Below are 25,454 nucleotides of genomic sequence, written 5' to 3' on the forward strand. Positions count from 1 at the left end.
TCATCTATTATAGCACCTAGGAGCTTAGTGTGTGTGTGCATTTATAGTGGTGTTGTTAAGGGATGTGATTGTAAAAGAAGATTTAAGATGTGAGAGAGATTTTGGGAGGATTACCAAAAAGTCTGTTTTTTTGAGGGTTATGTACTAGTTGATTAGCAGGTAGCCATCTGTCAATGGAGTTGAAAAAGTTCTGATTTAAAGAGTGAGGCTGTGTCAGATTATCAGAAATGCAGATGACAGTGGATTCATCTGCATGTTGTATGAAAGAGGACTGTTTGCATGATTTATGAAGACAATTTGTAAGGATGTTACATAGTAGTAATCCAAGAATACAACCTTGAGGTATGCTGGCAGTAACAGGGAGGAAGTGAGAGAAAGAAGAGATCCATTTGATAGACTGCTTGTTGGAAAGGTAGCTTGAGAACCATTTGAGAGTTGGGTTAGAGAGACCAAGATCAGACGATATAGTTAGAAGCTTGGGATGTGATACAGTGTCAAAGGTTTTGGAGACATCTAAGAACAGGCAGGAGACCAGTTTATTATTGTCTCTGGCTTAAGAGATGGCATGAGTGAAGGAGACTAGAGCAGTAGTCATACTCTGACTTGGGTGGAAATCATGTTGGGTAGGGGTGAGAAGGTTTTCCTGAAGAAGATAATCAAGAAGCTGTTTGTGAATACATTTTTCCAGCATTTTTTTTCAAATGGAGGACAGTATGGCAATGGACCTATAGTTAGAGAGATCAGTGGAGTGTTCTCCTTTATTTATAGAAATAATGGAGAATTGTTTCCAGATAGAGGGGGATGTAGATTCTTGGACAGATCAGTTGATGAGGAATGAGATGGGGAATGCTATAGAACTGGCAAATAATTTTAGGAATTCCAGTGGTACATTATCTGCTGTGGGGAGCAAGACTTTAGTTTGCTCAGTAGAGATTTAATGTAGGTAGTGGGGACTGGTTTGACTGACAAGGTAGCTTTATGGCATAAGTGAGAGGGAGGAGTGAAAAGATTAGGACTGTGAGTATTCTGGGTAAGCTTGCTAATGGAGTCAATGAAATGTGAGTTGAGGATAGTGGCAGCTTCAAGCTGAGAACTATTAGGGCAAGAATTAGGTATGCTAGGGCTATCTAGGTAAATAATCTTTTTTATGGTGTGCCAGAATTTTTTTGGATTCTTGTGCTGGTTAATTTGAGGCTTAACATAGAAGCTTTTTTGTCATTATTCACATTTTTTTTCCTGAAGTTTCAGAGGTCTTTATAGGTTTGGAGATGGCTGAAAGATTTTGTTTTTTAGCCATGCATTATCTCTCTTGTGCATAAGAGAATGAGTGGACTAAGAAAGCCATGTAGCAAAGAGGGATTTCACTCTGATTTTCCTGAGGGGAGTGAGGGAACTGAGAAATTATAAAAAAATGCAGTTAACGTTCTGTACAGCATTCTGAAGAGGAAGGTTTAGCAGGAAGGAACATTTTATGAAGGATTGTCTATTCTTGGAGTTATCAGGGTTACAATTGTTAAGACTACGGCACTCTGTATATTTGTGAAGCCTAATTTGTTAAGGGGAGTACCATTGAATGCAAGTAGGAAGATGCATGCTTAAAGAATTAGGCAGTGTTTTGGGGTTGTGGTACTATAAGTTTGGACTGAAATCTAGGATCCAGTCAAGAATGGAGCTGGGAGTTGTTAGGCTTGCTGTAGTGGGTAGGAGTAAAAATTAATTGCGTGAAACTGTGTAGATTTATACTAGAGTTAGGTGAGTCAGTAGTCAAGATTTGCTAATCACTGTTAACGTTCCCCCAGAATTACTGCTTCATAGGAAATGTTATGAGTGATCCAGTTGAGAACATTTTCAAGAATGAGGATGCTATTACCTGGGGGGATATATACTGCAGCAACTGTGTGCTTTTTGTAATTGCTGAGTTTGCAGTTTACTAGTAAGACTTCTGCAGGGTGAATGTAATGGAGACAAATGATCAAAGGAGGCAGTGTAAGTTGGTCAGAGTAAATTACTACTACACCACCTCCTTTTATGTGGACCCTGTCTGAGCAGAAGATATTGTACCCAGGGGGAAGAATTTCATTATCTGAGATGTGGGGTTTGAGCCATGTTTTGGTTAGAATAATTATGTTAGGGGAGTACTGGGCAATCCATGAGTGAAATTCACTGACTTTGTTGAGAATGCTGTGAATATTTAACAAGTAAATGGTTAGGCACTTGGATGAAGAGTTGGGGGGAGATGGGGATGTGGGGAAGTTGTTTAGCGAGTGATAGGAGTGGGGACCAGGATTGGGGTGAATATCACCAGATGAGAATACAGTTTTGGTGATATGATTAAGTTTATAAATATTAATAATGCAGTTGTAGTACTTAAGCTTAGTTTTGAGAGGATGAGAGGGATGAAGGACTACTTTCAACTTGTGAAGGAATGGGTTATATGGGTTAAATAGTGATATTGTAGGGTTCTCAATTTTTTTTGTGAGTGAGTTAGAGTAGGAGCTATGTTTAAGGGAGAAAGTTCAATATGATTGGAAGTGAGTTTATAGAGTAGGAGAAGGGAGCGGAGACATAGATGAGGAAGGTGAAGAGAAAAAAATAAGGATGAAGGGGCAGGGAGGGTAAGGAATTTGCAGAAGGGAGTATTATGATGAGGAAGAGAATAAGGAATGTAGAATAAGGTGTTTTTCTTTTACAGTTAGATAGTGAATTATAGAGGGTGGAGCAAGGTGGGCAAGGGAGAGGAGGGGAAGTACAGTGACTCTTTTGCTTGGTTAGGGTGGGAAGGAGAAGGAAGTGTGGTAAGGAGAGAAGATAACAGATGAGATTGGTGGGAATATACAGGAAGTTGTGGAGAGGAAAGGGATGGGAAATGGAGGGATACAGTATAAATGTAGGGTAAGTGGGGGTGGGTGGAACTAGGGGATAGGGTAGAGGTGCTGAGTGACACCAGAGCAAAGCGGGGGCAGAAAGGACTGGGCTGACCCACAAAAGTGGAATACTACAGAAGCAAAACAATTAAAAAATGGAAGGTAAGTACAGCAATGCCACCAAGTTACAAATAGTCCTGAGACTTGACTGACTGGCAGGAGAGCTTCCCAGAGGGGTAGGATGAGGTAGAAAAGGATTTAGTCCAAATAGGAGGTAGAAGTGAAGACTAAGAAATATCAGGGAATGTGGGGATTCCACTTGCTGCGTGCTTGTTTCACTGAGGGTGGAAAATGTCTGAGGCTCCTAATGCAGGCAGAAGTACCCCACAGCACTGTTCTGCAGGTTACTGGGCTTGGGAAGATGGCACTCCCAGCATCAGGTAGTGAAACCTTTTGTGCTTTCTGTATTTAGTAATTTAGAAAGACAGCATCTATGTCCGGTGCAGATAGTTCAGGCAAAGAGCTAAAAAAAAGGGAAAATAAATGAACAACGTGAGGCAGTGACCTTTATGATGCTCAGTGCAGTTCAAAAGACTATACAGAAGTTCCAGCTAAAGACAATAGGGGATATTACAGCATCCAGGGAATAAGGGAAAAATAAGGAGAGATATGGCCAATAGAGTTAGTAAAAGACAATGAAATGCTAGTGCAAGTACAATGAGTTAGGAGGGTGAACAGACAGGAAGACAAGTTTAGTAGATCAGTAAAACATTGTCAATTCTTAAGTTATAAATACAGCAAACACAGTGGTTCAGTAGATCAGTAATACAGTGGAATTTATCTGGCAAAATTATAGCAAACACAGCAGTACAGAAGATTGGCTGAACAGTGGCTATTACTATGGCATACATTGTTGCTAGTGACTACTCTGGAAATAAGTGCTGAAACAGTGTCTAGCATTTCTAGTAATGTACAGCAATGACTAGTCTATTAAATTGATGCAGAAAATTAACAACTAACTGCAAAAGTAATGACTCTGCAAGGACAGGCAGAAACTACCAGACTAGTTAGACTGAGAAACTACAGTTATGTACACTTACTATGAATGTAGATGTTCAAGTGTATTCACTGTTGGAGTCATCACCTGAGGGTTATCCCTGCTGGGGTAGCCATCGGCCGGCCCGAATACCAGAGTCAATGGTTTTCTGCATTGGCTGCTGTCGCTTGCTGGCTAACATCAGGTTGTCAATGCTATAAAGGAAGGCAGCCAACATCATTACATCAAAGTTTTTCTTGCCCTAACCAATCAGAGGCTCAAGTAAATATGGTGAAGTGGTCCTGGTGGCTAAAAGCCACCATTAGAAACATATGTCTCCCTAAAGAAAGAAAGAAGATATAAGGGGGAAGGAGGGTGGGACTCCAGGACTGCAACAGTGAATACAACTGAACATCTACATTTATGGTAAGTGTACACAACTGTACTATGTTCTTCGTGTTTAACTGTTACAGTCATCACCTGTTGGAGGATTCCCAAAACTGAGAAGAGGGGTGGTAGGATAAGTAAGACACCTATGAATGGGTCATGCCCTGCAGAACTGCAGAGGCAAACCTTGTGCTAGCCTTAGAAAATAGAGGTAGGTGGTAATACTTGGTAGAGGTATGGACAGACGTCCAGATTGCAACTTCCAGGATGTCCCTGATGGGGACTCCTCTGAGGACTGCTGTGGAAGTGGAGGCTGCCTTAGTGTAATGGGTTTGAAAATACCTGGGGGGGGGGGGGTTCCCATGCAAACTGTAGCAGTAATGGATACAGTGGGATATCCATTTGGAAATGGTCTGTTTGGAAATGGGCTACCCCTCTATCCCTGGGGCAAAGCTGACAAAAAATTGGTCTGTTTTTCTGAAGGGTTTAGTATGGTCCAGATAGTATCTGATCTGTCTGTGCATGTCTAGTGAGAGCAAAATTCTGTCCCCCCTGTTCTAAGGTTTAGGACAGAAGGTGGGTAGATGTATGTCCTGGCTGAGAGTTACATCAGATACCACTCTGGGCATAAAAGAGGGATTGGTCCTCAGAGAGAGACCCTGTCAGCATGAAAGATGATGAAGGGCTCAATGGCCAGCAGAGCCTGTAGCTCTGAAACCCTTCTGGCTGAGGTGCTAGCTAGGAGAAAAGCAGTCTTCCAGGAGAGGTACCTTAGTTCTGCTGAAGCAGCAGGTTTGAAGGGTGGTAAAGTTAGTTTTTCCAAAACATAATTCAGGTCCCAGACTGGTGTGGGTGACCTTATGGGAGGTCTGATATTAGAAGCCACTCTGAGGAATTGTTTAATCAAAGGATTGAAAAACATGGGCTGTTCTGTATCAAAATGAACTGAAATGGCTGAGGTGTGGATTTTAATAGAGGAGAAGGAGAGGCTGCCACCAGTACTGTTGGCCAACAGGGTGCTGGGGGAAATTGGGCTACTGTTGGCCGAAGGAGGAGAAGAGGGGAAAGGCATGTCCGAAGGCAGGTAAAGGCTAGGATTGTGATAGTGAGGGCCGGAACTTTGAATGGTGGCAGTATGACTGGTATAGGGAGAGAGCTAGCTGATATGATGGACCGAAGGAAGGGTGGTATATTGTGTGAGCAAGAGACCAGATGGAAGGGAAGCAAGGCTAGGTGTATTGGAGGTGGTTTCAATTTGTTTTAGCATGGTGTGGATGGGAGGAGAAATGGCGTAGGCATTATCCTGAAGGAACAGTATGCTAACAGTGTTTTGGAGGTGAAAAGAGTGTCAGATAGAGTGATGTTTATGAAGCTGAAAATTGATGGTGAAATGATGAATGCTGTTAGTGCATATGCTCCACAAGTTTGGTGTGCGATGGATGAGAAAGAAAAATTTTGGAGTGAGTTGGTGATGACTGTACCCAAGGGTGAGAGACTGGTGATTGGAGCAGATTTCAATGGGCATGGTGATGAAGGGAACAGAGGGGACGAGGAAGTGATGGGTAGGTATGGTGTTAAGCAAAGGACTGCAGAAGGTCAGATGGTAGTGGATTTTGTGAAAAGGATGGACATGGCTGTGATGAATACGTATTTTAACAAGAGGGAGGAGCATAGGATGACATACAAGAGTGGAGGAAGATGCACACAGGTGGATTATACCTTATGTAGAAGGGCCAGTCTGAAGGAGATTGGAGACTGTAAAGTGGTGGCAGGGGAAAGTGTAGTTAGGCAGCATAGGATGGTGGTTTGTAGGATGACATTGGTGATCAAGAAGAGGAGGATGAGTGTGAGGGCAGCACCAAGGATCAAATGGTGGAAATTGAAAAAGAGTAATTGTGAGGTGATGTTTAGGGAAGAGTTAAGACAGGCACTGGGTGGCAGTGAAGAGTTACTGAATAGCTGGGTAACTACAGCAGAGCTAGTAAGAGAGATGGCTAGAAAGGTGCTTGGTGTGACATCTGGAAAGAGGAAGGAGGACAAGGAGACTTGGTGGTGGAATGAAGAAGTACAGGAGAGTATACAGAAAAAGAGGTTGGTGAAGAAGTGGGATTGTCAAAGAGATGAAGAAAGTAGGCAAGAGTATAAGGAGATGAGGTGCATGGCAAAGAGAGAGGTGGCGAAGGCTAAGGATAAGGCGTATGAAGAGTTGTATAAAAGGTTGGACACTAAGGAGGGAGAAAAGGACCTGTACCGATTGGCTAGACAGAGGGACCGAGCTGGTAAAGATGTGCAGCAGGTAAGGGTGATAAAGGATAATGAGGGAAACATACTCACAAGCGAGGAGTGTGTGTTGCCAGATGGAAAGAGTACTTTGAGAGGTTGATGAATGAAGAGAACGAGAGGAAGAGAAGGTTGGATGATGTGCGGATAGTGAATCATGAAGTGCAGTGGATTAGCAAGGAGGAAGTAAGGATAGCTATGAAGAGGATGAAGAACGGAAAGGCTGTTGGTCCAGATGACATACCTGTGGAAGCATGGAGGTGTTTAGATGAAATGGCAGTGGAGTTTTTAACTAGATTGCATCTTGGAAAGTGAGAGGATGCCTGAGGAATGGAGAAAAAGTGTTTTGGTACCGATTTTTAAGAATAAGGGTGATGTGCAGAGCTGTAGTAACTACAGAGGGATTAAACTGATCAGTCACAGCATGAAGTTATGGGAAAGAGTAGTGGAAGCTAGGTTAAGAAGGGAGGTGATGATTAGTGATCAGCAGTATGGTTTCATGCCAGGAAAAAGCACTACAGATGCAGTGTTTGCCCTGAGAGTGTTGATGGAGAAGTACAGAGAAGGTCAGAAGGAGTTGCATTGTGTCTTTGTGGATTTAGAGAAAGCATATGACAGGGTGCCTAGAGAGGAGTTGTGGTATTGTATGAGGAAGTCAGGAGTGTCAGAGAAGTATGTACGAGTGGTACAGGATATGTACGAGGGTAGTGTGACAGTGGTGAGGTCTGCGGTGTGAGTGACAGATGCGTTTAAGGTGGAGGTGGGATTACATCAAGGATCAGCTCTGAGCCCTTTCTTATTTGCAATGGTGATGGACAGGTTAACAGATGCGATCAGACAGGAGTCCCCGTGGATAATGATGTTTGCAGATAACATTGTGATCAGTAGTGAGAGTAAGGAACAGGTGGAGGAGACCCTGGAGAGGTGGAGATATGCTCTAGAGAGAAGAGGAATGAAGGTCAGCAGGACTAAAACAGAATATATGTGTGTGAATGAGAGGGAGGATAGAGGAATGGTGAGGATGCAGGCAGTAGAGGTGGCGAAGGTGGATAAGTTTAAGTACTTGGGATCAACAGTTCAGACTAATGGTGAGTGTGGAAGACAGGTGAAGAAGAGAGTACAGGCAGGATGGAGTTGTTGGAGAAGAGTGTCAGGAGTGATTTGTGACAGACGAGTACCAGTGAGAGTGAAAGGGAAGGTCTACAAGAGGGTAGTGAGACCAGCTATGTTATATGGGTTGGAGACAGTGGCATTGACAAAAAGGCAGGAGTCAGAGCTTGATGTGGCAGAGCTGAAGATGTTAAAATTTGCACTGGGTGTGACGAGGATGGACAGGATTAGGAATAAGTATATTAGAGGATCAGCCCAGGTTGGAAGGTTTGGAGACAAAGCCAGAGAAACAAGATTACGTTGGTTTGGACATGTGCTGAGGAGGGATGCAGAGTATATTGGGAAAAAGATGCTAAGGATGAAGCTGCCAGGTAACAGGAAAAGAGGAAGGCCTAAGATAAGGTTTATGGATGTGGTGAGAGAGGACATGCAGGTGGGTTGGTATGACAGAGCAAGATGCAGAGAACAGGAAGAAATGGAAAGAGTTGATCTGCTGTGGTGACCCCTAATGGGAGCAGCCGAAAGAAGAAGAAGAAGAAGAAGGAGAGGCCACTATTAAGTAGCTCCACCAGGAAGTACAGGATAAGAGGGATGGAAGGTTCTGAGGTATTGCAACTACTGGACTCGCTCCAGAAGCAGAATCTTTTCCATTTTCCTGCACAAGATTTTCTGGTGCTGGGCCTTCTGGCCTCTGTGATGATATATAGGACCTGTTTGCTTAACAGGGGCCCCTTATTTGCCTTTAGAGTATTAGCCATGCTGATAGTTTGAGTGTCTGCAGGTCTGGGTGCAGCAACCCCCCCCACCCCACCAAGTCTGAGATCAGGGGAAGCTGCCTGGGAGGCTGTAAGATCAGGCTGCGCAGTAAGGGTTACCAATGTTGTCTGGGTGAATCTGGAGCAATGAGGATGGCCTTTAGCCTCTCCTCTCTTATTTTGATCAGTACCCTTGGGGATAAGAGGCAGTGGAGGGAATGCGTACACAAACAGGGTGTTCCAGGGGAAGGTCAAGGCATCCACCTTCCACGCTAGGTGGTGATACTCCCTTGTACAGAATTATTTCAGCTGATGGTCAGGATGCGAAGCAAAGACATCCAACTCCAGAATCCCCCACACCTGAGTGATTAGTAAAAAATTTTTTTTGTGGATCTGCCATTTGTGGGGGTCCAATAGGATTCTGCTTAAGTGGTCTGACAGGGTGTTGTTGATCCCTGGTTGGTATTGTGCTATCAGGTGTAGTCCCTTGGAAGAGGCTGTCAGCCAGAGGTTCATGATTAGCCTGCACAGAGGGTAAGATTGGGTCCCTCCCTGTTTGTTGATGTACCACATTACTGTGGTGTCTGTTTTGATAAGGAGAACCCTTGGCTTGACATGGGGTTTGAAGGATGTTAGAGCCTTTTGTACTGACATCATTTCTGGTTGATGTGTAAGAGAAGGTGCAGGGCATCCCAAAGACCTTCGGTGCACTTGTCTTCTAGGTGAGCGCCCCAGGCTATGTCTGAGGCATCGGTTATAATGGTCTGCCTGGTTAGCGGAGGGTGAAGGGAAGACCCTTGTTCTGGGCACAGGCCCCAGCCAACCAGAGAAACTCAGCCCTAATACAGGGGATCAGAAGTAGAGAGGTCTCTAGAGGTTGAGAGTGGTGACACCAAAGGTTCTTTAGGTATCACTGAAGTTTTCTCATATGAAGGCTGGCCAGAGGAATTAAAAGGATGCAAGATGTCATGTGCCCTAAGGCTTGCAGGAACTTCCTCACAGTGAGGTGACTTTTGGAAGCCAGCTGTGTAAAATAGAGAGGCAGAAAGCTCTGTTTCTCTGGGGATAGGAAGGCCATTTGGGATGTTCTGTCCAGCAGTGCCCCCAAGAAAATGATCTTCCTGGATGGTGTTTGCCTTGATTTTTTCTCACTGATGCTGTACCCTAAGGAGGTTAGGAGGGTTTTGACAAAGAGGAGGTCCTTGAGGAGCTTTTCTTTGCTATCTGCCTGGATGAGGCAATTGTCCAGATAATGATAAATTTGTATATTTTTCTGTCTGCAAAAGGCTATGGCCGGGGCTAAGCATTTGGTGAATACAATGGGAGCAGTAGATCAGGTAAAGGGTAACACAGACAACTGAAAGTGTTGTGAACCTGTTCTGAAGTGAAGGAATTTCCTGCAGGATTCCCTTATGGGGATGTGGAGGTAGGCATCTTTTAGATGTAGGGTAACTAACCAAGCATTTTTTGTCAGCATAGGCAGCAACTGCTGCAAAGCTAGCATTTTGAATTTGGGGACCACCAGGAAAGTGTTCAGAATGGATAGATCCAGGATGGTGCATGAAGTGGCTCTTTTCTGGGAACAAGGAATAGTCTGGAATAAAAACCTTTGCCTGTTTGATCTGAGGTGACAAGTTCTACTGCCCCTTGGGATATGAGAGTTTGGACTTGTTTCAATGCCTCTGCCCACTGATTTGGAGGTAGGTTTGGATACCTTCTTGGAACTGAGAGTTCACTGAAGGAGAATCTGTATCCCTGAGAAATGATCTTTAAGACCCATTGGTGCTTTGTTATAAAAAGCCACTTCTCTTTGCTGAGGGAGAGCCTTCCTCCTAGTTTTTGGTGAGTGAAAAGAGGGCAGAGGGGGGAGAGGGAGTCATTGAGAGTTTTTTCCATACAGGGATGGCTTAGAACTCCCTGACTTTGTATTGGAGGTGATCCACTGTTTGGTTGTCTGCTGTCCCTGGAATAGGAGTCTGGGTGGTTTACCCCTGTGAGGCTTACCTTGCCCCTGCCTGCTAGGTACAGGAAAGGACCAGTGTTTTGATGGAAAATTCCTGCTGAACCTAGGAGGTTGTACCTGTAGGAAATCTTTTACAGTTTGCATAGATTTTGCTTTGTCTTTCATAATTTTAAGCACCTCTTCTGCTTTTTCTCCAAACAAGTGGTCCTTATCCAATGGTGCATCAAGTAATTTAGATTTGCCATGATCAGGGAGAGGCTGTTCCTTCAACCATGCATGGCTTCTAATGACAGATCCTGACACTGCTGCCCAGCTTGAGGCTTCTCCACAGTATAAAGAGTGTTTAGCCACTTGACAAGTAGAGTGCAGTAAATCTGCTAGCTCTTTCAAACTGGCACAGTCAGGAAAGGTAGAAATCTTTTGTTTTAATAGTTCCAAAGTGTTGTTGTTGATATTTTAACATGTGGAACTGAGAGTTGAGTGCTCTGATAGCCAAGGTTGCAAAGGTGCATACTTTTTTTACCCCATCTGTCCGGAGCTCTGGTGTCCTTGTCAGAAGGAGTAGGATTCTTTGCAGAACTAGCCTTAGCTCCTTTTGGTCCCTGTGTAATTACCTCTGGGTCTGCAGCAGGATTTCTGCACAGGCATTTGTGAGGGTCTGGTACTCTGTAGTATCTGTCAGGTTTTCTGGGAGCAGGGGGGGAGCCTGTCAGGAGTTAAGCTGGATTCATGGAAAACATCATCAACCACTTCTAAGATGGGGGGATGGCCAAGGGTCTGTGCTGCTGCAGGTCTAGAAACTATCTTAGTCTTTTCTTAGACTGAGGGAAGTCCTGGGATTCCCAGTGGAAATGTTCCCTGAGGGTGTGAAGGGGTTCCTCAAAGGAAAGATCTTCTTGTGGGGAGGCAGAAGGAAATGATTTCTCTGCATCTGAATCCTCATAAGCAGTAAGAGATGGTTGTTCCTCTTCAAAATCAGAATAATCAGACTCCTCAGAATCCTGCTCTGTCAGTATATCAGGGAAAGGATCTCTTCCTTTCTGAAGGTGTGACCTGACTACCCCTGATAAGGGTGATAAGATCCTCCGCCATTTTAAGCATTTGAGCTTGGGGTGGTGGAGCAGGGGTAAAATGGTGGCTAGAGGTAATTTTCCAGGCGTGGCCTTGCCTCTAGGCCTAAGAGTTTCCAACAGTTTTTGTCTAGACTCGGCAGTGCGAAAGACCTCCTCGGAAGCCAGTGCCTGTATTGTGGCTCTGGACCCAAGCGAGGTAGAGACAACCAAAGGCTCGGAAGATGAAGATTTCTGAGGCATACTGGACTCTGAAAGGGTCTCACTAGAGGTCTGCAAAGGTATAGAATCAGGCGTCAGGGGTTGTGAAGGCGCCTCACTGAATTCCAGAGAAAAGATGACCTGCTTAGCGGTAGACTCGTTGGAAGGTTTAGCCTTGTGTGGTCTGCCTTTATCTTTATACTTACATTTTTTTCAGAATGTCTACTGATTGTTGGCAAACAGATGCCATTTCAGAAAGCAAAGGATGATGAAAATACCTGGCTACAAAAAGAGCTCTACGACAAATGGTTCTTGTGTTGAAGAGGGCACAGAACCGGCAACAGGGGACATCTTGGTCTGGGCCTAAACAAGTGACGCAGTAAGAATGGAAGTCTTGGTGTGGTATTTACTTTCAACAGGGGAGACAGTTGTTAACTTTTTTGGACATTGGTTAGTGCAGGAAAAAAGGATCCCCAATGGGGTATTTAGCTTTAGACGTTTTCAGCTTTAATTCGAACTCTGGTTGCGACTGACCAGCACACTTGCAAACTGCTTCTGCTATGGGCTCCATGGCAAGAAAGACTGATGTAATAACGTCAGCTGCCTTCCTTTATAGCACTGATGACCTGACATCAGCCAGCAAGCGACAGCAGCTGACGCAGAAAAACACTGACTTTGGTATTTGGGCCGGCCAAGGGCTACCACAGCAGGGATAACCCACAGGTGATAACTGCAACAGTGAAACACGAAGAACATCAATGGGATCATCCGCAGATTAGTCCCACGGGTTCTTCCTAATACTGTTACAATGTAATACAAACACAAGTCTAAATCTGGTTACCAGCTATAACATTTGGATGCACCATGGTTAGAATGAACTGCCAGCAATTTACAGTATTGCAAACACTGCAGAGATGAGGGTAGATCATAATTAACTGGCAGTTCCTGACAATAGCAAAACAGAGATATTTCATACCTTAACTAAACAGTCCACCTACTTCACCAGGAAGCATGCATGTGGGGAGGAATCCAGGAAGAGAGTTGTAACTCTCAGAAGGCTAAAATAGGAAAGGGAATTATCAGCTGAGAAAATGGGTTTTAAAGGTGCAATGGATTCTGGGTAAGATCCAGTAGCAGTCAACATGGGAGGGTGCCAGATCAAATAAGCCAACAGTGCAGTATATGGTCTGACCCAAGAAAGTGGAGTACTAAGAAGAAAAATAGCAATGTCTCCAAGAATAACTCCATGCAAAAAGTGTCCAAGAGGAAATGTTGATTAATCAGCTGTTTAATTTTTGTTACTGGGCAGACTATTGGTTACAAGTAATCCAGAGACTTGACTGACTAGTAAGAGGGCTTTCCAGAGGGGTAGGATAGGTAGGAGGTAGAAGCGAAGTCTAGGAAATATCAAGGGATAGGGGAGGGTGGGTTTCCTTTCACTGCATGCCTACCAAAGCAACTTGGAAAACTGTACTACTATTATAACAAGAACAGAACCATAATACTTTAGAATGTTTCACTGAGGGTGGAAACCATCTGAGGTTCATAATGCAGTTAGAGACATCTCACAGCACTTTTCCGTGGTTTACTGGACTTGGGGAGACCACACTCACCACATCAGGTATGAGAAACCTTTTGTGCTTTCTTTATTTTGTAACTTAAAAAGACAGTCTACTATCTGGTGCAGAGTTCAGGTAAAGAGTTTAGAATGTTTCACTGAGGGTGGAAACTCTCTCAGGCTCGAAATGCAGACAGATACACCTTGTAGCACAGTTCCATGGTTTACTGGGCTTGGGGAGACTGCACTTGCCACATCAAGCACTGAAACCTTTTGTGATTTCAGTATTTTGTAGTTTTAGAAAGACAGTCTACTTCCCAGTACAGAGAGTTCAGGTAAAGAGCAGAAAGTATGCAAGTGGGGAGGAATCTAGGACAGGAGTTGTAAATCTCAGGGGGCTGAAAAGAGAAAAAAATGTTAAATTAGTTTGTCAATTTTTTTTATTCAGAATAAATCATGCTGTTGTTAAAACAGATTAAAATTATCTTCACTTTTAGTAAGTTTACTTCTATTTCTGGTTGCTATATACTGTTCTGGATTGTTTAATAATCCATCCTTGTAGACTTGCTGGACTAAATTATATTGTCCACAGTTTTTTTTCTGCATTCACAGGATCAGTCTAATCACTCCACCTCCTACATCCAACTGTCCCATTCTTTGCTCCATCAGGACAAGAACCCTCATGCCCATTTACTCCCCAATGGAGTTAAGAGTTACGTGTTATGGATCGAATCAGTCTGCAAGTTATACCACTCCACCATTTAGCCCAAAAAATCTGAAGAAAGCCAAAAATAATGGGGGGACAAAGGTCCAAACATTGTGACAGATTTTAAATATTGGCCATATAAACTTAGAAAATTGATAGAACAAAATATTTTGCATTAGCATGGATTTCCTGAAGGATACAAAGTCTGAAAGTCAAATGTCTGTTACTAATTAGTGACTTCATTCCTCAATAATTGGACAAAAAAACACAAATTTTATGAGGAAGAGAGCAAAAATATCAGGCAAAAATCTAGAAATTTAGAGAAAATCAATATAGTTGAGAGGTAATCCTGTGGATTGTTCTATCCCAACCCCATCAGCAGCCTGCAAGTTCTGCTACAGCTGTTTCATGAGGTGCATGCACTTTTAAATGTATGCTCAACCTCCGAACTAAGTGGCACACCCCAATTGTAGCACTGGCATGGCAGGGTCTTCATGATAACAATGATGCAACTACATTCCTGCAGGTGTCACAAATGCAGCAAACAAAGATGCCTCTCTCTTTCCTGGATGGATGAGATGGCCTCAACCACGTACTTGCACCCAGTCACTGCAGCATCCATGACATTAGTCAAATATGGGTCATCTAAGGTGCAATATGGGCTTTATCATTCTGTATGATGAGGCCATTGTGTTTAATATTAGGGGAAATAAAATAAGATCTAATGAAAAAACAAAAGAAATACAGGTTAAAATTGATACTTTTGCAAACATCCTTCTATACTCATTTGGGCTATTAAACCATTAGCAACAACAAACAAAAATAACATTACATAGTTTTTCTGTTAGAAACATGATCTCCAATGCTGATTTTTATATCAGGGGACTTATCGCCTTGTCTATTTGGTAAGATCAGTATTACTTACATTAGTGCATTTATCTGCTTGCTAATTTTTGTTGACAGTTTTAATTCCAGGTGGTATTCATACACACTAGATGTAATTTGACCAAGACACTGAGAAATTCTCCTACAGTAGTGTGAGATCTTTGACAGCCACCTGGTTGAATTTGTTTCTTTACATAATATTCTATAGAACATACTCTAAAGCAGCATACCTTAATTGCTGGAATACAATACAAGTCTTCGGTCACAGGCAGGCCAATGCATCCTATATTCAACATTTATTACAGTAAACAAAAACTCACGAATACCAGCCTTAGCATATGCAGAAAACCTGTGTTTATACTTATGGCTAATCAGAGCAGTACAAGATGGTCTGCCTTAACATGGTATGAATACACAAGTTTATATAATTAAAACACACAAATTCCAGAAACATTTAAAGACAATTTGTTACTATTTTTTTCACTTAATGTCCATAGTAATAACCATTTGCATAAGCAAACACTAAAATAATAACAGCTATATAGCAGCATGCATTTTATTTATTTATTTACTTAACATTTGTTGACTGAGAAAGTCTGACTAGGACAGAGCCTATTTTCAGCAGAGACCTGGGGAGAAATGTGGCAACATTAACTGATGCACCACTTTCTGGCCCCATTTACAAGAAAAGATTCTGCCTGATCAGAAACACAGATGTCAGCATCAGTTACATACTACAAGGCAGATGCTTTGTTCTAGAGATGAGGAAAAAACTACATGGATGTGACCCAAATAAAAAGTAGGCAATCTGTAATCTTAGGCACTGAAGACCTTAAAGGCAGCATAATGAGACAATCAACATGCAACAGGCAAAACTACTATGCTGCAACAACACCTCTTGAAACATAGCTCAAACACATCCCAAGAGAGATAGGAAACAGTTCCAGTAAAGTTTATAAAAACATCTTACAATGTACTTTGCAGAACATGACACTCCTACCAAACTTTGAACATGGAATGCAAATATTTCTAGAGTATGAACTATTTTCAAGTCTCTATAGTGACTCTTCTGATGTATAGTAGCATCTATGAAGCAAACAGAAATTCTGCATTTCTCTATATTAATTTTACAAATACTTGATTTATTTTGTCTTCTATTTCATTGTCTGCTTACTCATGCATCCAAAATGCAAGTGCTGAAACATTAACTGTTATGTTACATTTTCAAGCCATCAATACAGTCTATTTTCTTTTGATAAAATAAACTATAAGCTTATACAAACCTTGCAGACACAACGCTGCCAGTTCCACTGCAGTATCATAGGGACATTTCAATCTAAAATTAGAAAGAAATAATTTTAATACAGGTGTAGCTTCAGTTTATGCACTACAGCTACCATGTTACCCTAAAGGGCAAAATTACACTGCCCTTATTTCCAATGTAAAATCATTTCAAAATTCAAGCATTTTAAACAATTCTAAACTGAAACACTAACAAAGCCATAACAGAGTAACAAATCCACTTTTTTTCACCAAGTTACTTCTACGCAGGGAAAGCAAAGGAGTAGAGATGTGGAACAGTGCATGACGACATGGAAGTGGGACCCAGACAAAGCTCAAGACTACTTGTGGAGTAAATGAGCGATTGCTCAGTACTGAATCAAGAGAAATGATGGCACTATTACAAAGTTATACAATTTCAAAAATGCAAGTACTTTACATAATCAGTAGATATGAAAGTGAATGCACTATGACCTGCTCAAAAACTATGCCAGGCAAGTATGAGCAATGCATCCGACTAGTCACTTATTATACCAATGAAGCAAATCTTCGTATATTCATAGTTTCCACAGTAAACAGTAGTGAATTTAGAAGAACAGAATAGTCTGACAGATGACTAATGTCACTGGTGTAAAGGATCAGTAAAATATAGGTCTGGAATCTACACGAAAAAAAAATGCAATTAATATAACTAAAGGGAAATGTGGAATATTAAGACAAGTGCATGGAATTAAACGTCTCATGATCACTGTACTCTCTAAGCCAAGAGTAGCTGCACACACTTTGAGAGGCTTGCACATGTTGCATATGTGACCGTGCATGCTGCCAAAAAGATGACTTGCAAACCAAGAACTGATGCCGTAACTGCAGGGTCTAGGCAGGACTCCTATATGTATGGGGTTCTGGAAGTCTAAAATGCTTGTTCCTCATTAACAGGTGATAGCTGCTTAACAAAAGCTTCAGTAATGGTACACAAAGAGGGCTCTCAATAAGAACTGCATGGAAATCAACTACAGGAGTGATGAAAATGCCCACCATATTCTCTTTGGCACTAAATGGCCAACATAAAATTGATCCCTAATTATTTTAATAAAAGAAGGCAAATATTGCTTCCCTCTGTCATTTATAAATAGGATCAGAATTCCCCTTTCCAGATTTGAAGATTTCACTGGTAGACTTATTCTGGGATTTCTTATCTAATGACACGTTTATTTCCTTAACATGCATTAACAGGTATGTAGGATTCTAAGGGAGACAGTTTTTATTTTATTTTAGTTTTTTTTTTTCATTTTTACTCAAGTTCAAATAACACTGCAATTCCAGTACAGCACTGCCCCAAAGGTGCAATAGTGTTTATGAGTAACTACTTTCTCCAATAGTTTTTTTTATTTTATTTTTTAGTTTCTAGAACAATTTTCTACAAGACATTCATACACTGTTTATTCCCATGATCCTGCTGCTAATTAGTTGCCTTTTTTATATGATCATCAGTCTTTGCTGACCCGCTGTTGCTAAAGAATCATACAATCTCCTTTGGTTCACAGTATACAAAAAAATTAAAAGGAGCACTGCATGCAGCATTTTTCCATAACAAAGGACAAAAGTCCAATAACATTTGCCCTTAAGTTTTGTAACTTGACTGAAGGTCTCCTGTTTAACAAAGGCAATGGCAAATATATCACCAAATGGCATGCAAAGCACAATGCACAGACCTTCAGCATATTGCAAATTTATTCCAAAATTAGATGATTCTCATTTGACTGATACCATCTATCCAGGCATTTTCAAATAACCTTTATTATTTTTAGGGTCACAGGGACATTGAAGCCAAACCCAGTATCCAACGGGCACAAAGCACTGAAACATGTTCTGGAAGAGCACACGTTTACTGCAGAATGCGCACTCTCATTATCTGCTCACACACTACACACACCCACTCACTCATGGGCAATTTGAAGAATGACATTTCACATACTACACAAACACACACACACATACACTCACTCATCCATGGACAATTTGAAGAATGACATTTCCCGTACTATACACAAATATGCACACTAACAGATACACACCAATTGGCAAATGGAAGAATGACATATCACATGCTACATACACACACACGCACACACACACACACACACGCACACACACCATTGGGCAATCTGAAGAATTACATTGCACACACACACGCGCGTGCGCGCACGCATGCGTGCACACATACTTTTTTCAGTTTCCTTGACTTTTATTTTGCACTCACTAAACAGCAAAAGTGCTGCTTAGCGATTGTAAAATAACTGCTCACTATCACTCATACACACACCAAATCTGAGGTAAGTTTGGCTTCCCAAGCCAAAGACAACCACAAAGCATTCTTTAGCTATGTCCGCACCCTCAAAGGCAATAGACAATTGTGTGCAGAGCTCATTGTAAATGGAGTCATGTATACTGAGCCAGAAGATACAGCAAACCTCCTGGCGAATAAATTCAGCTCCAACTTTACCCCTCTCTCCCCCTCAACCTTCCCTCAGGAAATATCATCAAATATAATTACAGGTCGTTAATGCTCTTGATAAGACCAAGAATAGTGCATTAATGGGCCCATGCAATATCTCAGGATGCCTTCTAAATAGCATGAAACATGACCTATCAGGGCTTCTGGAATTACTATTTAACTGTAGCCTCCAAGCAGGCTTCATTCCTCATAAATGGAGAAAGGCAACAATCATCCCTCTGCAGAAAGATGGGCCATCTACAGACCCATAAGTCTTACTAGTCTTATATGTAAAGCCATGGAAAGAATTATCATGGAGGTGATCAATAGAGATATAGTAAACCACCGGACACTGGACCCAGCCCAGTTTTGTTTCGTCAAGGGCAGATCATGCTTACTCAGCCTGGTAGACTTCTTTGAGAAGGTCATCAAAGCAATGGATGAGGGCAAAATCGTTCACACTGCCTACCTTGACCTGGACAAGGCATTCGACACAATACCCAACTCCGGCATTGTTGACGAACTCAAGAGGTTAGATACAAACCCATATGTCACCCAGTGGATAGCCAACTGGCTCACAGACAGGACCCAGGATGTTACAACTGGGGAGTCCATCTGTACAAAGAGGCCAGTCACAAGTTCAGTGGTCAGTCCTTGGACTGCTCCTTTTTGGCATTTACTTCTCAGAAGTTAAGGCCAATGTCAGCGGTCTCTGGCTGACTAAATTTGCAGATGATTGCAAATTAGGAGCTGTCATTGAATCTCACACTGACACAAATGTTCTCCAGGAGAGGCTGACACAGACAAACAACTAGTGTCCGAGCTACAGACTAAAACTAAATGCCAAGCAATGAATAATAGTATCCTTTGGGAAGTCATCCATTCCTGACAACTATCATATTGACAACACACCCCTTAGAGTTGACCCAGTAGTGAGGGACTTAGGAACACACATAGATAGTAATCTAGCCTTTGACCATCACGTGTCTACAGTAGTGAGGAAATCATTCTATACTGTGCAAATTATACACAAATGTATGGCATCTAAGTCCACGGAAGTCATTGTTCCACTGTATTTGACATTCATCAGACCTATCATCGAGTACAATGCCCCCTGTAGTATGTACCTAACCAGACATATCCAACAATTGGAATGTCCACAGAGGTTCCTCACTAAAAGAATACAGGGCGTAAGTAATATGTCCCATGCAGACCGCCCCAAGTCCCTATCCCTGTATTCTGTCTCCTACAGGTTTTTGAGGGGCGATCTATGCCTGGCATACAGGGCATTGTCAGCCCCACTCTGATGGACCAACTCCATATCCACAAAATAAACAGCACCAGAATTACCTGTTCTAAAGACTTAAACCTTGCCTGTGATATAAACAGGACCTGCTGGACAGATAGGTATGTATCCCAGAGACTACCCCGTATATGGAACAGGCTCCCCATCCATGTAAAGTAGAGTTCCTCCCTAACCCAATTCCAGTGCAACTTGGACAATTGGATGGGAAACTGGAAATTCATCCCTGGTTTGGCACCTATGTCTCTAACAGACACAGGTAACCTGTAAATGGTTCATCTTCCAGGCCCATGCTTACACTTATCAAGGGTATCAGAACTTGTCAGAGATTTGGGATGCATGGCTAGGCTTAAAAAGGGCCTTGTGGTAGTTACCCTAGTAAACACCTATGAACGTATAGAGCAAAATAAAACATACTATATCTAACCCATATATTATAAATCCCCAGATAACTATTCCCCAGGAAAGTCTTCCTGCTAAACTAGTTTCTTACAGCTAAGAATAGGCACTCCAAAACTGAGTATACCCTTTATGATCTTCACCTTCACTTCTATTTTCCACCTTTTCCATACTTCTCCCATTCAAATGAATCACTTACCATGCATTATCTCCTCTACCTTCCCCTAACCCCATTACGCATTCTCATTCATAAGCAGGGGACAGTTGGACCTACTGGGCTGCAAATACATGCCCCAATATGTTTAACATTATTGTGTTTTGGTAGCTGCCACAAGTCATTACAATTTCTTACACACATCGTTATGCTTGTACAATCTGCAGACTCCCAGAGGAGCATGACATTAATGCACTGAGTTTAGGGCTGTGCACACACAGCAGGAGAGAGGAAAAAATGTAGCTGCAAAAACTGGTGCCACTGGCCAGGCTGTATTTAAATCAGCCCAGCAACTGCAAGAGCCTCCCACTCACTGGTAACTCACTGGTATGTGAATAGAAGCTTTTCTCATGGAGGCTCTACTGTTTGCAGAAAGGTCTGTGATTCAGGCACATAGCTTTTTTACTTATTTCAGTTAGAGCAGTGCTGACAATACCTGTGCTGGGATAAAGTGCATGGCAAATAGAAGCTTCAGAGTGCGTTATATCTGTTTTCATAGAATGCAGTAGCACGTTTCCAAATTCACACAAATAAGGTATTCAGTTGGTACAAACATGCAATAACTGCAAAGCTACATTTGATGTTATTTAATGTATAATATATGTATTTGTATGATGTATTTTTTTTCTTTTTCACAGATAAGTAAATGTCAAGGGAAGTGGCAATTTTCTGAAGAAAAAAGGCAGAAACTAAAAATACTATGAAAGCAAACTCTTACAATTTGCTTCTAAATTTGAAAAGATGCAAAATATCAAGAAAAGTTGACTTCCTACTGCACTAGTGCCTTAGTCATACCCCTCAGCTGTACAGCATTTCTCACATTGTCCAGATTTTTGTCCCATAATTTTGGCCTATTCCACAACGTCTCTGGTTTTCTGGCAAAGCACTAATAACTGAAATAATGGCAGACATCTGAATTTTAGACTTTCGTATCCTTCAGGAAATGCATGCTAGTGCAAAACCTGTTATTCTAGCAGCATCCTAAGTTTATAAGGGAGATCTGTTTGTGATTTTGGGCCTTTGTCCCCCCAATATTTTTTACTTTGCCCAGAATCCATGCTCTAAGATGCATGGCCCTAATAATGCAACGGTGCTGATTTTAAAAATTATTCTCATTACCTGCTGCTAGAAAGTAGCTTAAAGGTGCAACAAATAAACTGCTCTGTTTGATAACATCTGTATTTCCTTGTTTACTATACTGTTTATTTCAGCAGTCTCTGCTATTCACAATTCTCAGAGACCAAGCTCAAATACCAGAGTCAAAATTAAAATGATGAACAAAAACAACCAAAAACAGGGACGTGTTTTAAATACTGGTATTATTTATTCATAATGTTAACAGAATAACAGGATTTGCATCAATATCCATTTTCTGAAAAATAAAGCATTTGCAATATTTGGAATTAAGGGTATTCTCAGTGCATGAACAATTTCTTATAATGGGCGAGCACCTACCTTCTGATTTAATAGGAGGAGGGTTGCTGTTTGCCCAATGGAATAAGTGTTTGAAAGTGCTTTATTTAAATTTGTTATAGCGGTAATACTTTATCATATCTATCAGATTCTCAAGGGAAAACAGTCACAAAGGCCACATGCCCAGAAATTGGCATATTATCTAAGTAACACCTGGGCAAATGTGTCAACTGGCACAATTTTTATTGATCTTACATGCAGTGTTGGAAGCAGTAGCTGCTAAAGGCAATTCACCATTACTCCCACTCTTTTAGAAAATTAGAAAAAGAAATAAAGAAGAAAAAAATGGCACAGTAGGAAAATGCAAAAGGGATGACAGTAATGGCGCATATATTTTATGACTACAGTTGATGCAATGCTAGCCAATAAAAGTAAGCTCTTAGTTTGTAATATTTCAGGGGTTGAAACTAAAACAAAAGCTAGGCAAATTAGCAAAGTTAACTATACCAGCTACAAAAAAGCTAATTTTTGCAGCTGTCAGTTTTCTTTTGAGATTAAATAATCTACCATGACACCATCACCTTGGTAATTTCTATTTTATGTTTTTTTTTTTTCTTCTGTGCTAAGACACTTCTATTTCTTCCCACCTCCACATTTTAGTCGTCTTACTTCTATCCCTCCACCAAATGTGCGCACGCACACACACTACTACTTGTTAGGCTTACCGTTTTTGTACTGTATGCCTCATGCAGCACACAGATAATATTTCACTATCACAGCATAGATGGGAGTATTTGATTTAAAGAAATGACTATGGTAACAGTACAGAGAAATGTGTCATGATGTGGGACTAAAACTACTTCAGCCATTCAGATGCTTTAAAAGGTCTACTTTTGCTGACAAAGACTACAGAATTGAATGGGGTAAAAGAAAAGATGAATGGAAGTCTCATGCTCCAAGCAAATCTATCAACTGCCCCACTTTGGGGGAACTTTTCCTATTTTCAGGCCTAATTTAGGATGTCCTTATTGGGGGAGATATGACCCTATCTTCATGCTTGATTTAATACTTCACAGAATTTTCTGAATCCCCCTCATAGATGTGATTTTTGAAGGCATATAGTACACTGAAAACCACAGTGCATGCCCAACATACACGTGGTAACAATAATTTAAAGAAAGACACCCCAAAGTTTACTACTCTCATTTTTTAAAGTGAAAATAAATGAACTTACCTACTAGAATTTTGCAATACAGTTAAAGTTTACAGATTTTATATTGTCTAGCTGATAATGTGCTTTTTATTTTTCTATCTTTTTTTCCAACTCTTTTTTTAAACATGTGTTTTGGAGTAGCATCCCACATTCCTACCAGAAGCGGGAACACTTACGCACTATTTGGTATTCAGCTTTTACAGTAATTAAATGTCCAGATATTTGCTGGATGTTCCTGTTCTTCATGGGCCTTTGTTCCTATGTGCAATGTCTGCAGGTAGAAAGGTATGGATCTAAGGGAATGGCATTAACTGTAAGCAAGGACCTTGTACAATTAATAAGATATGCACTAAGTGTTGGGGGTAAATACACAAAAGAATTAAAAGAGAGAGAAAGACTGACTATGTCTGCATGTATATTTCTATTTTGTTAATTTATCTGCATTTTGCAAGTGTCTAAATGAAAGCATAATAAAATGTTACTCTCATTAATTTTGTGGTATTGTGTTTAAGATGTGGATTTGTAGGGTGGCTGGCATTTTTGTGTTCGTGTGAGACTTCAGGCGTTACAGGTTACAGGCAAGCAGTGAGACTGTAAGAGTCAAAAAGTTAAAGTCGAGGGGAGAAGAGTCACTTACTTGACTAATGTATGCATGCCTCAGTTAGGACAGCTGCTATAACTGTATAACACAATGGTACAACAGTTACAGATGTTGCCTCATACTGCTTCATTCTCCATTTTCCTTCCCTGGCTGGTGTGCAGTCTGTATGTTCTCCTTTTGTCCAGAAAGGAGTCTAACAGTTGGTCCCATTTTATATCCATATTCAAAAAGTGTGCTCGAGATTTACTGGCTACTGATTCCAGGGGTAAACTCCAGCTGTCCCATGGCCAGAAGTGGATAAAGCAATTACTGGAGAATGTAAATATAAAAGTAATCATGCTCAAGGCTGACTTCACACCCTATTCCAGTTCTGGCCTCTCAAATGTCTGGTATGTGCTATCAAATACTAAATTTAACCTTAAAATAACAGTGTGCCATGAAATTCCTAGTGGTTCCCTTAAATTACAGTTTGTAGAGTTGACTTTTGACCAGCTACATCATTATCAGCTTGTGTTCAAAGACCTGCAGAATCACCAATGTAATGACATCGCTACAACTGTGACCACACCCACAACTGTGTGCAACTGTGAAGTGAGGAGCAGGAAGGAATACGCAATCTGAAGTTAACTCCAAGCAGGCAACTATCTAAGTATTGTCTGGCCTGGAATGCTCACATGAGGTCAAAAGAAGTGAAGTTTACAGCAGTGGGAAGTTGAGTGGATAAGTAAAAACATTCTGACTAGCACTACCCACACAACTCAAAGATCTAAGCACCCAAACTGCTTTCATAGGTGGTGGTTTAGACTAATCCTGAAGCTACATTCCAGTACATTGGATTTCTGATCCAGATACTTGCTACTAGAAAGTAAAAAGTAATCAAATAGAGTTTCTTTTTTAATTATGTTGTGTAAGGTAATACTAGTTATTTGGTAAAGAAATGTCTCAGTGGTATTGGATAATCTCAAAAAATCTTTAATATAGCAAGTGCTAGACCACATCCAATTAACCCTGTGATATAAATGTCAGCATAGTCGTTATTTTAAATGTTCTAGTGAATGCTTACACCCCAGTGAAATTACACTCAGTCACAAGATGTTGCAAAGACTGTCAAACAATTTTATCAGGTTATCCTGGAATGACATCACACAGCCACTATTTCCAGCCATGAAAGAGCAGTATCTGCTCAGATATGACAGTCCACTATTGTACAACAGTATAGAAGTCACAAAAGTAGGTGATTAGCCTCCTTCAGTCTCCATGTCAACCAAACCTCCAAGCTACAACAAAACTGCCAGATGTGCGTACACCCTCTCTTATATGAACCATCACTGCAATGCCCTCAAAAAACTTAACTGTCTATAAGTATCTTAACACCTCAGTTACTGACAATTAGTTGTAGCTCACAACCTTGTACATAAACCCAACAAGTGTCCTAGCCTAAGATGTTTCCTCAGACCCTACCTACCTCCCTTTTAGAAGCCTATGTTAAACAAAGCTTTACTACTCCCGCAAAAGCCACTAAATCAGCCTGGGAAGCTCTTCATTCCAACCACATCCACTTTGAAAAATCAATTAAAATACCATCACAAGGACTCCTAGTTCTTATAGCTTCCTTATGACTGAGATCATATCATTCTTTTTGGTAAACAGGAAATTGTTATAGTCCACGGTAATTCTTACAGTAGCCTCTGAGATTTTAAAGCTGACTCTAAGATGTCTGT

The 25,454-nt window shown here is 41.3% G+C and overlaps 1 protein-coding gene across 1 annotated transcript in view; it reads right to left on the reverse strand.

Annotated features, from left to right (window-relative positions):
• The window catches only part of LOC122796516 (band 4.1-like protein 4B), a 2,320,263-nt gene that overhangs the window by 697,944 nt on the left and 1,596,865 nt on the right, over positions 1 to 25,454 (reverse strand). Inside the window, exon 6 of the mRNA XM_044065074.1 lies at positions 16,099 to 16,151. Coding sequence (XP_043921009.1) covers positions 16,099 to 16,151 — 53 coding nt within the window. The remainder of the gene's footprint in view (positions 1 to 16,098; positions 16,152 to 25,454) is intronic.

This window comes from Protopterus annectens, chromosome 3.part0 (genome assembly GCF_019279795.1).
Source record: "Protopterus annectens isolate FY-2018-M chromosome 3.part0, PAN1.0, whole genome shotgun sequence".
Lineage (NCBI taxonomy): Eukaryota > Metazoa > Chordata > Ceratodontiformes > Protopteridae > Protopterus > Protopterus annectens.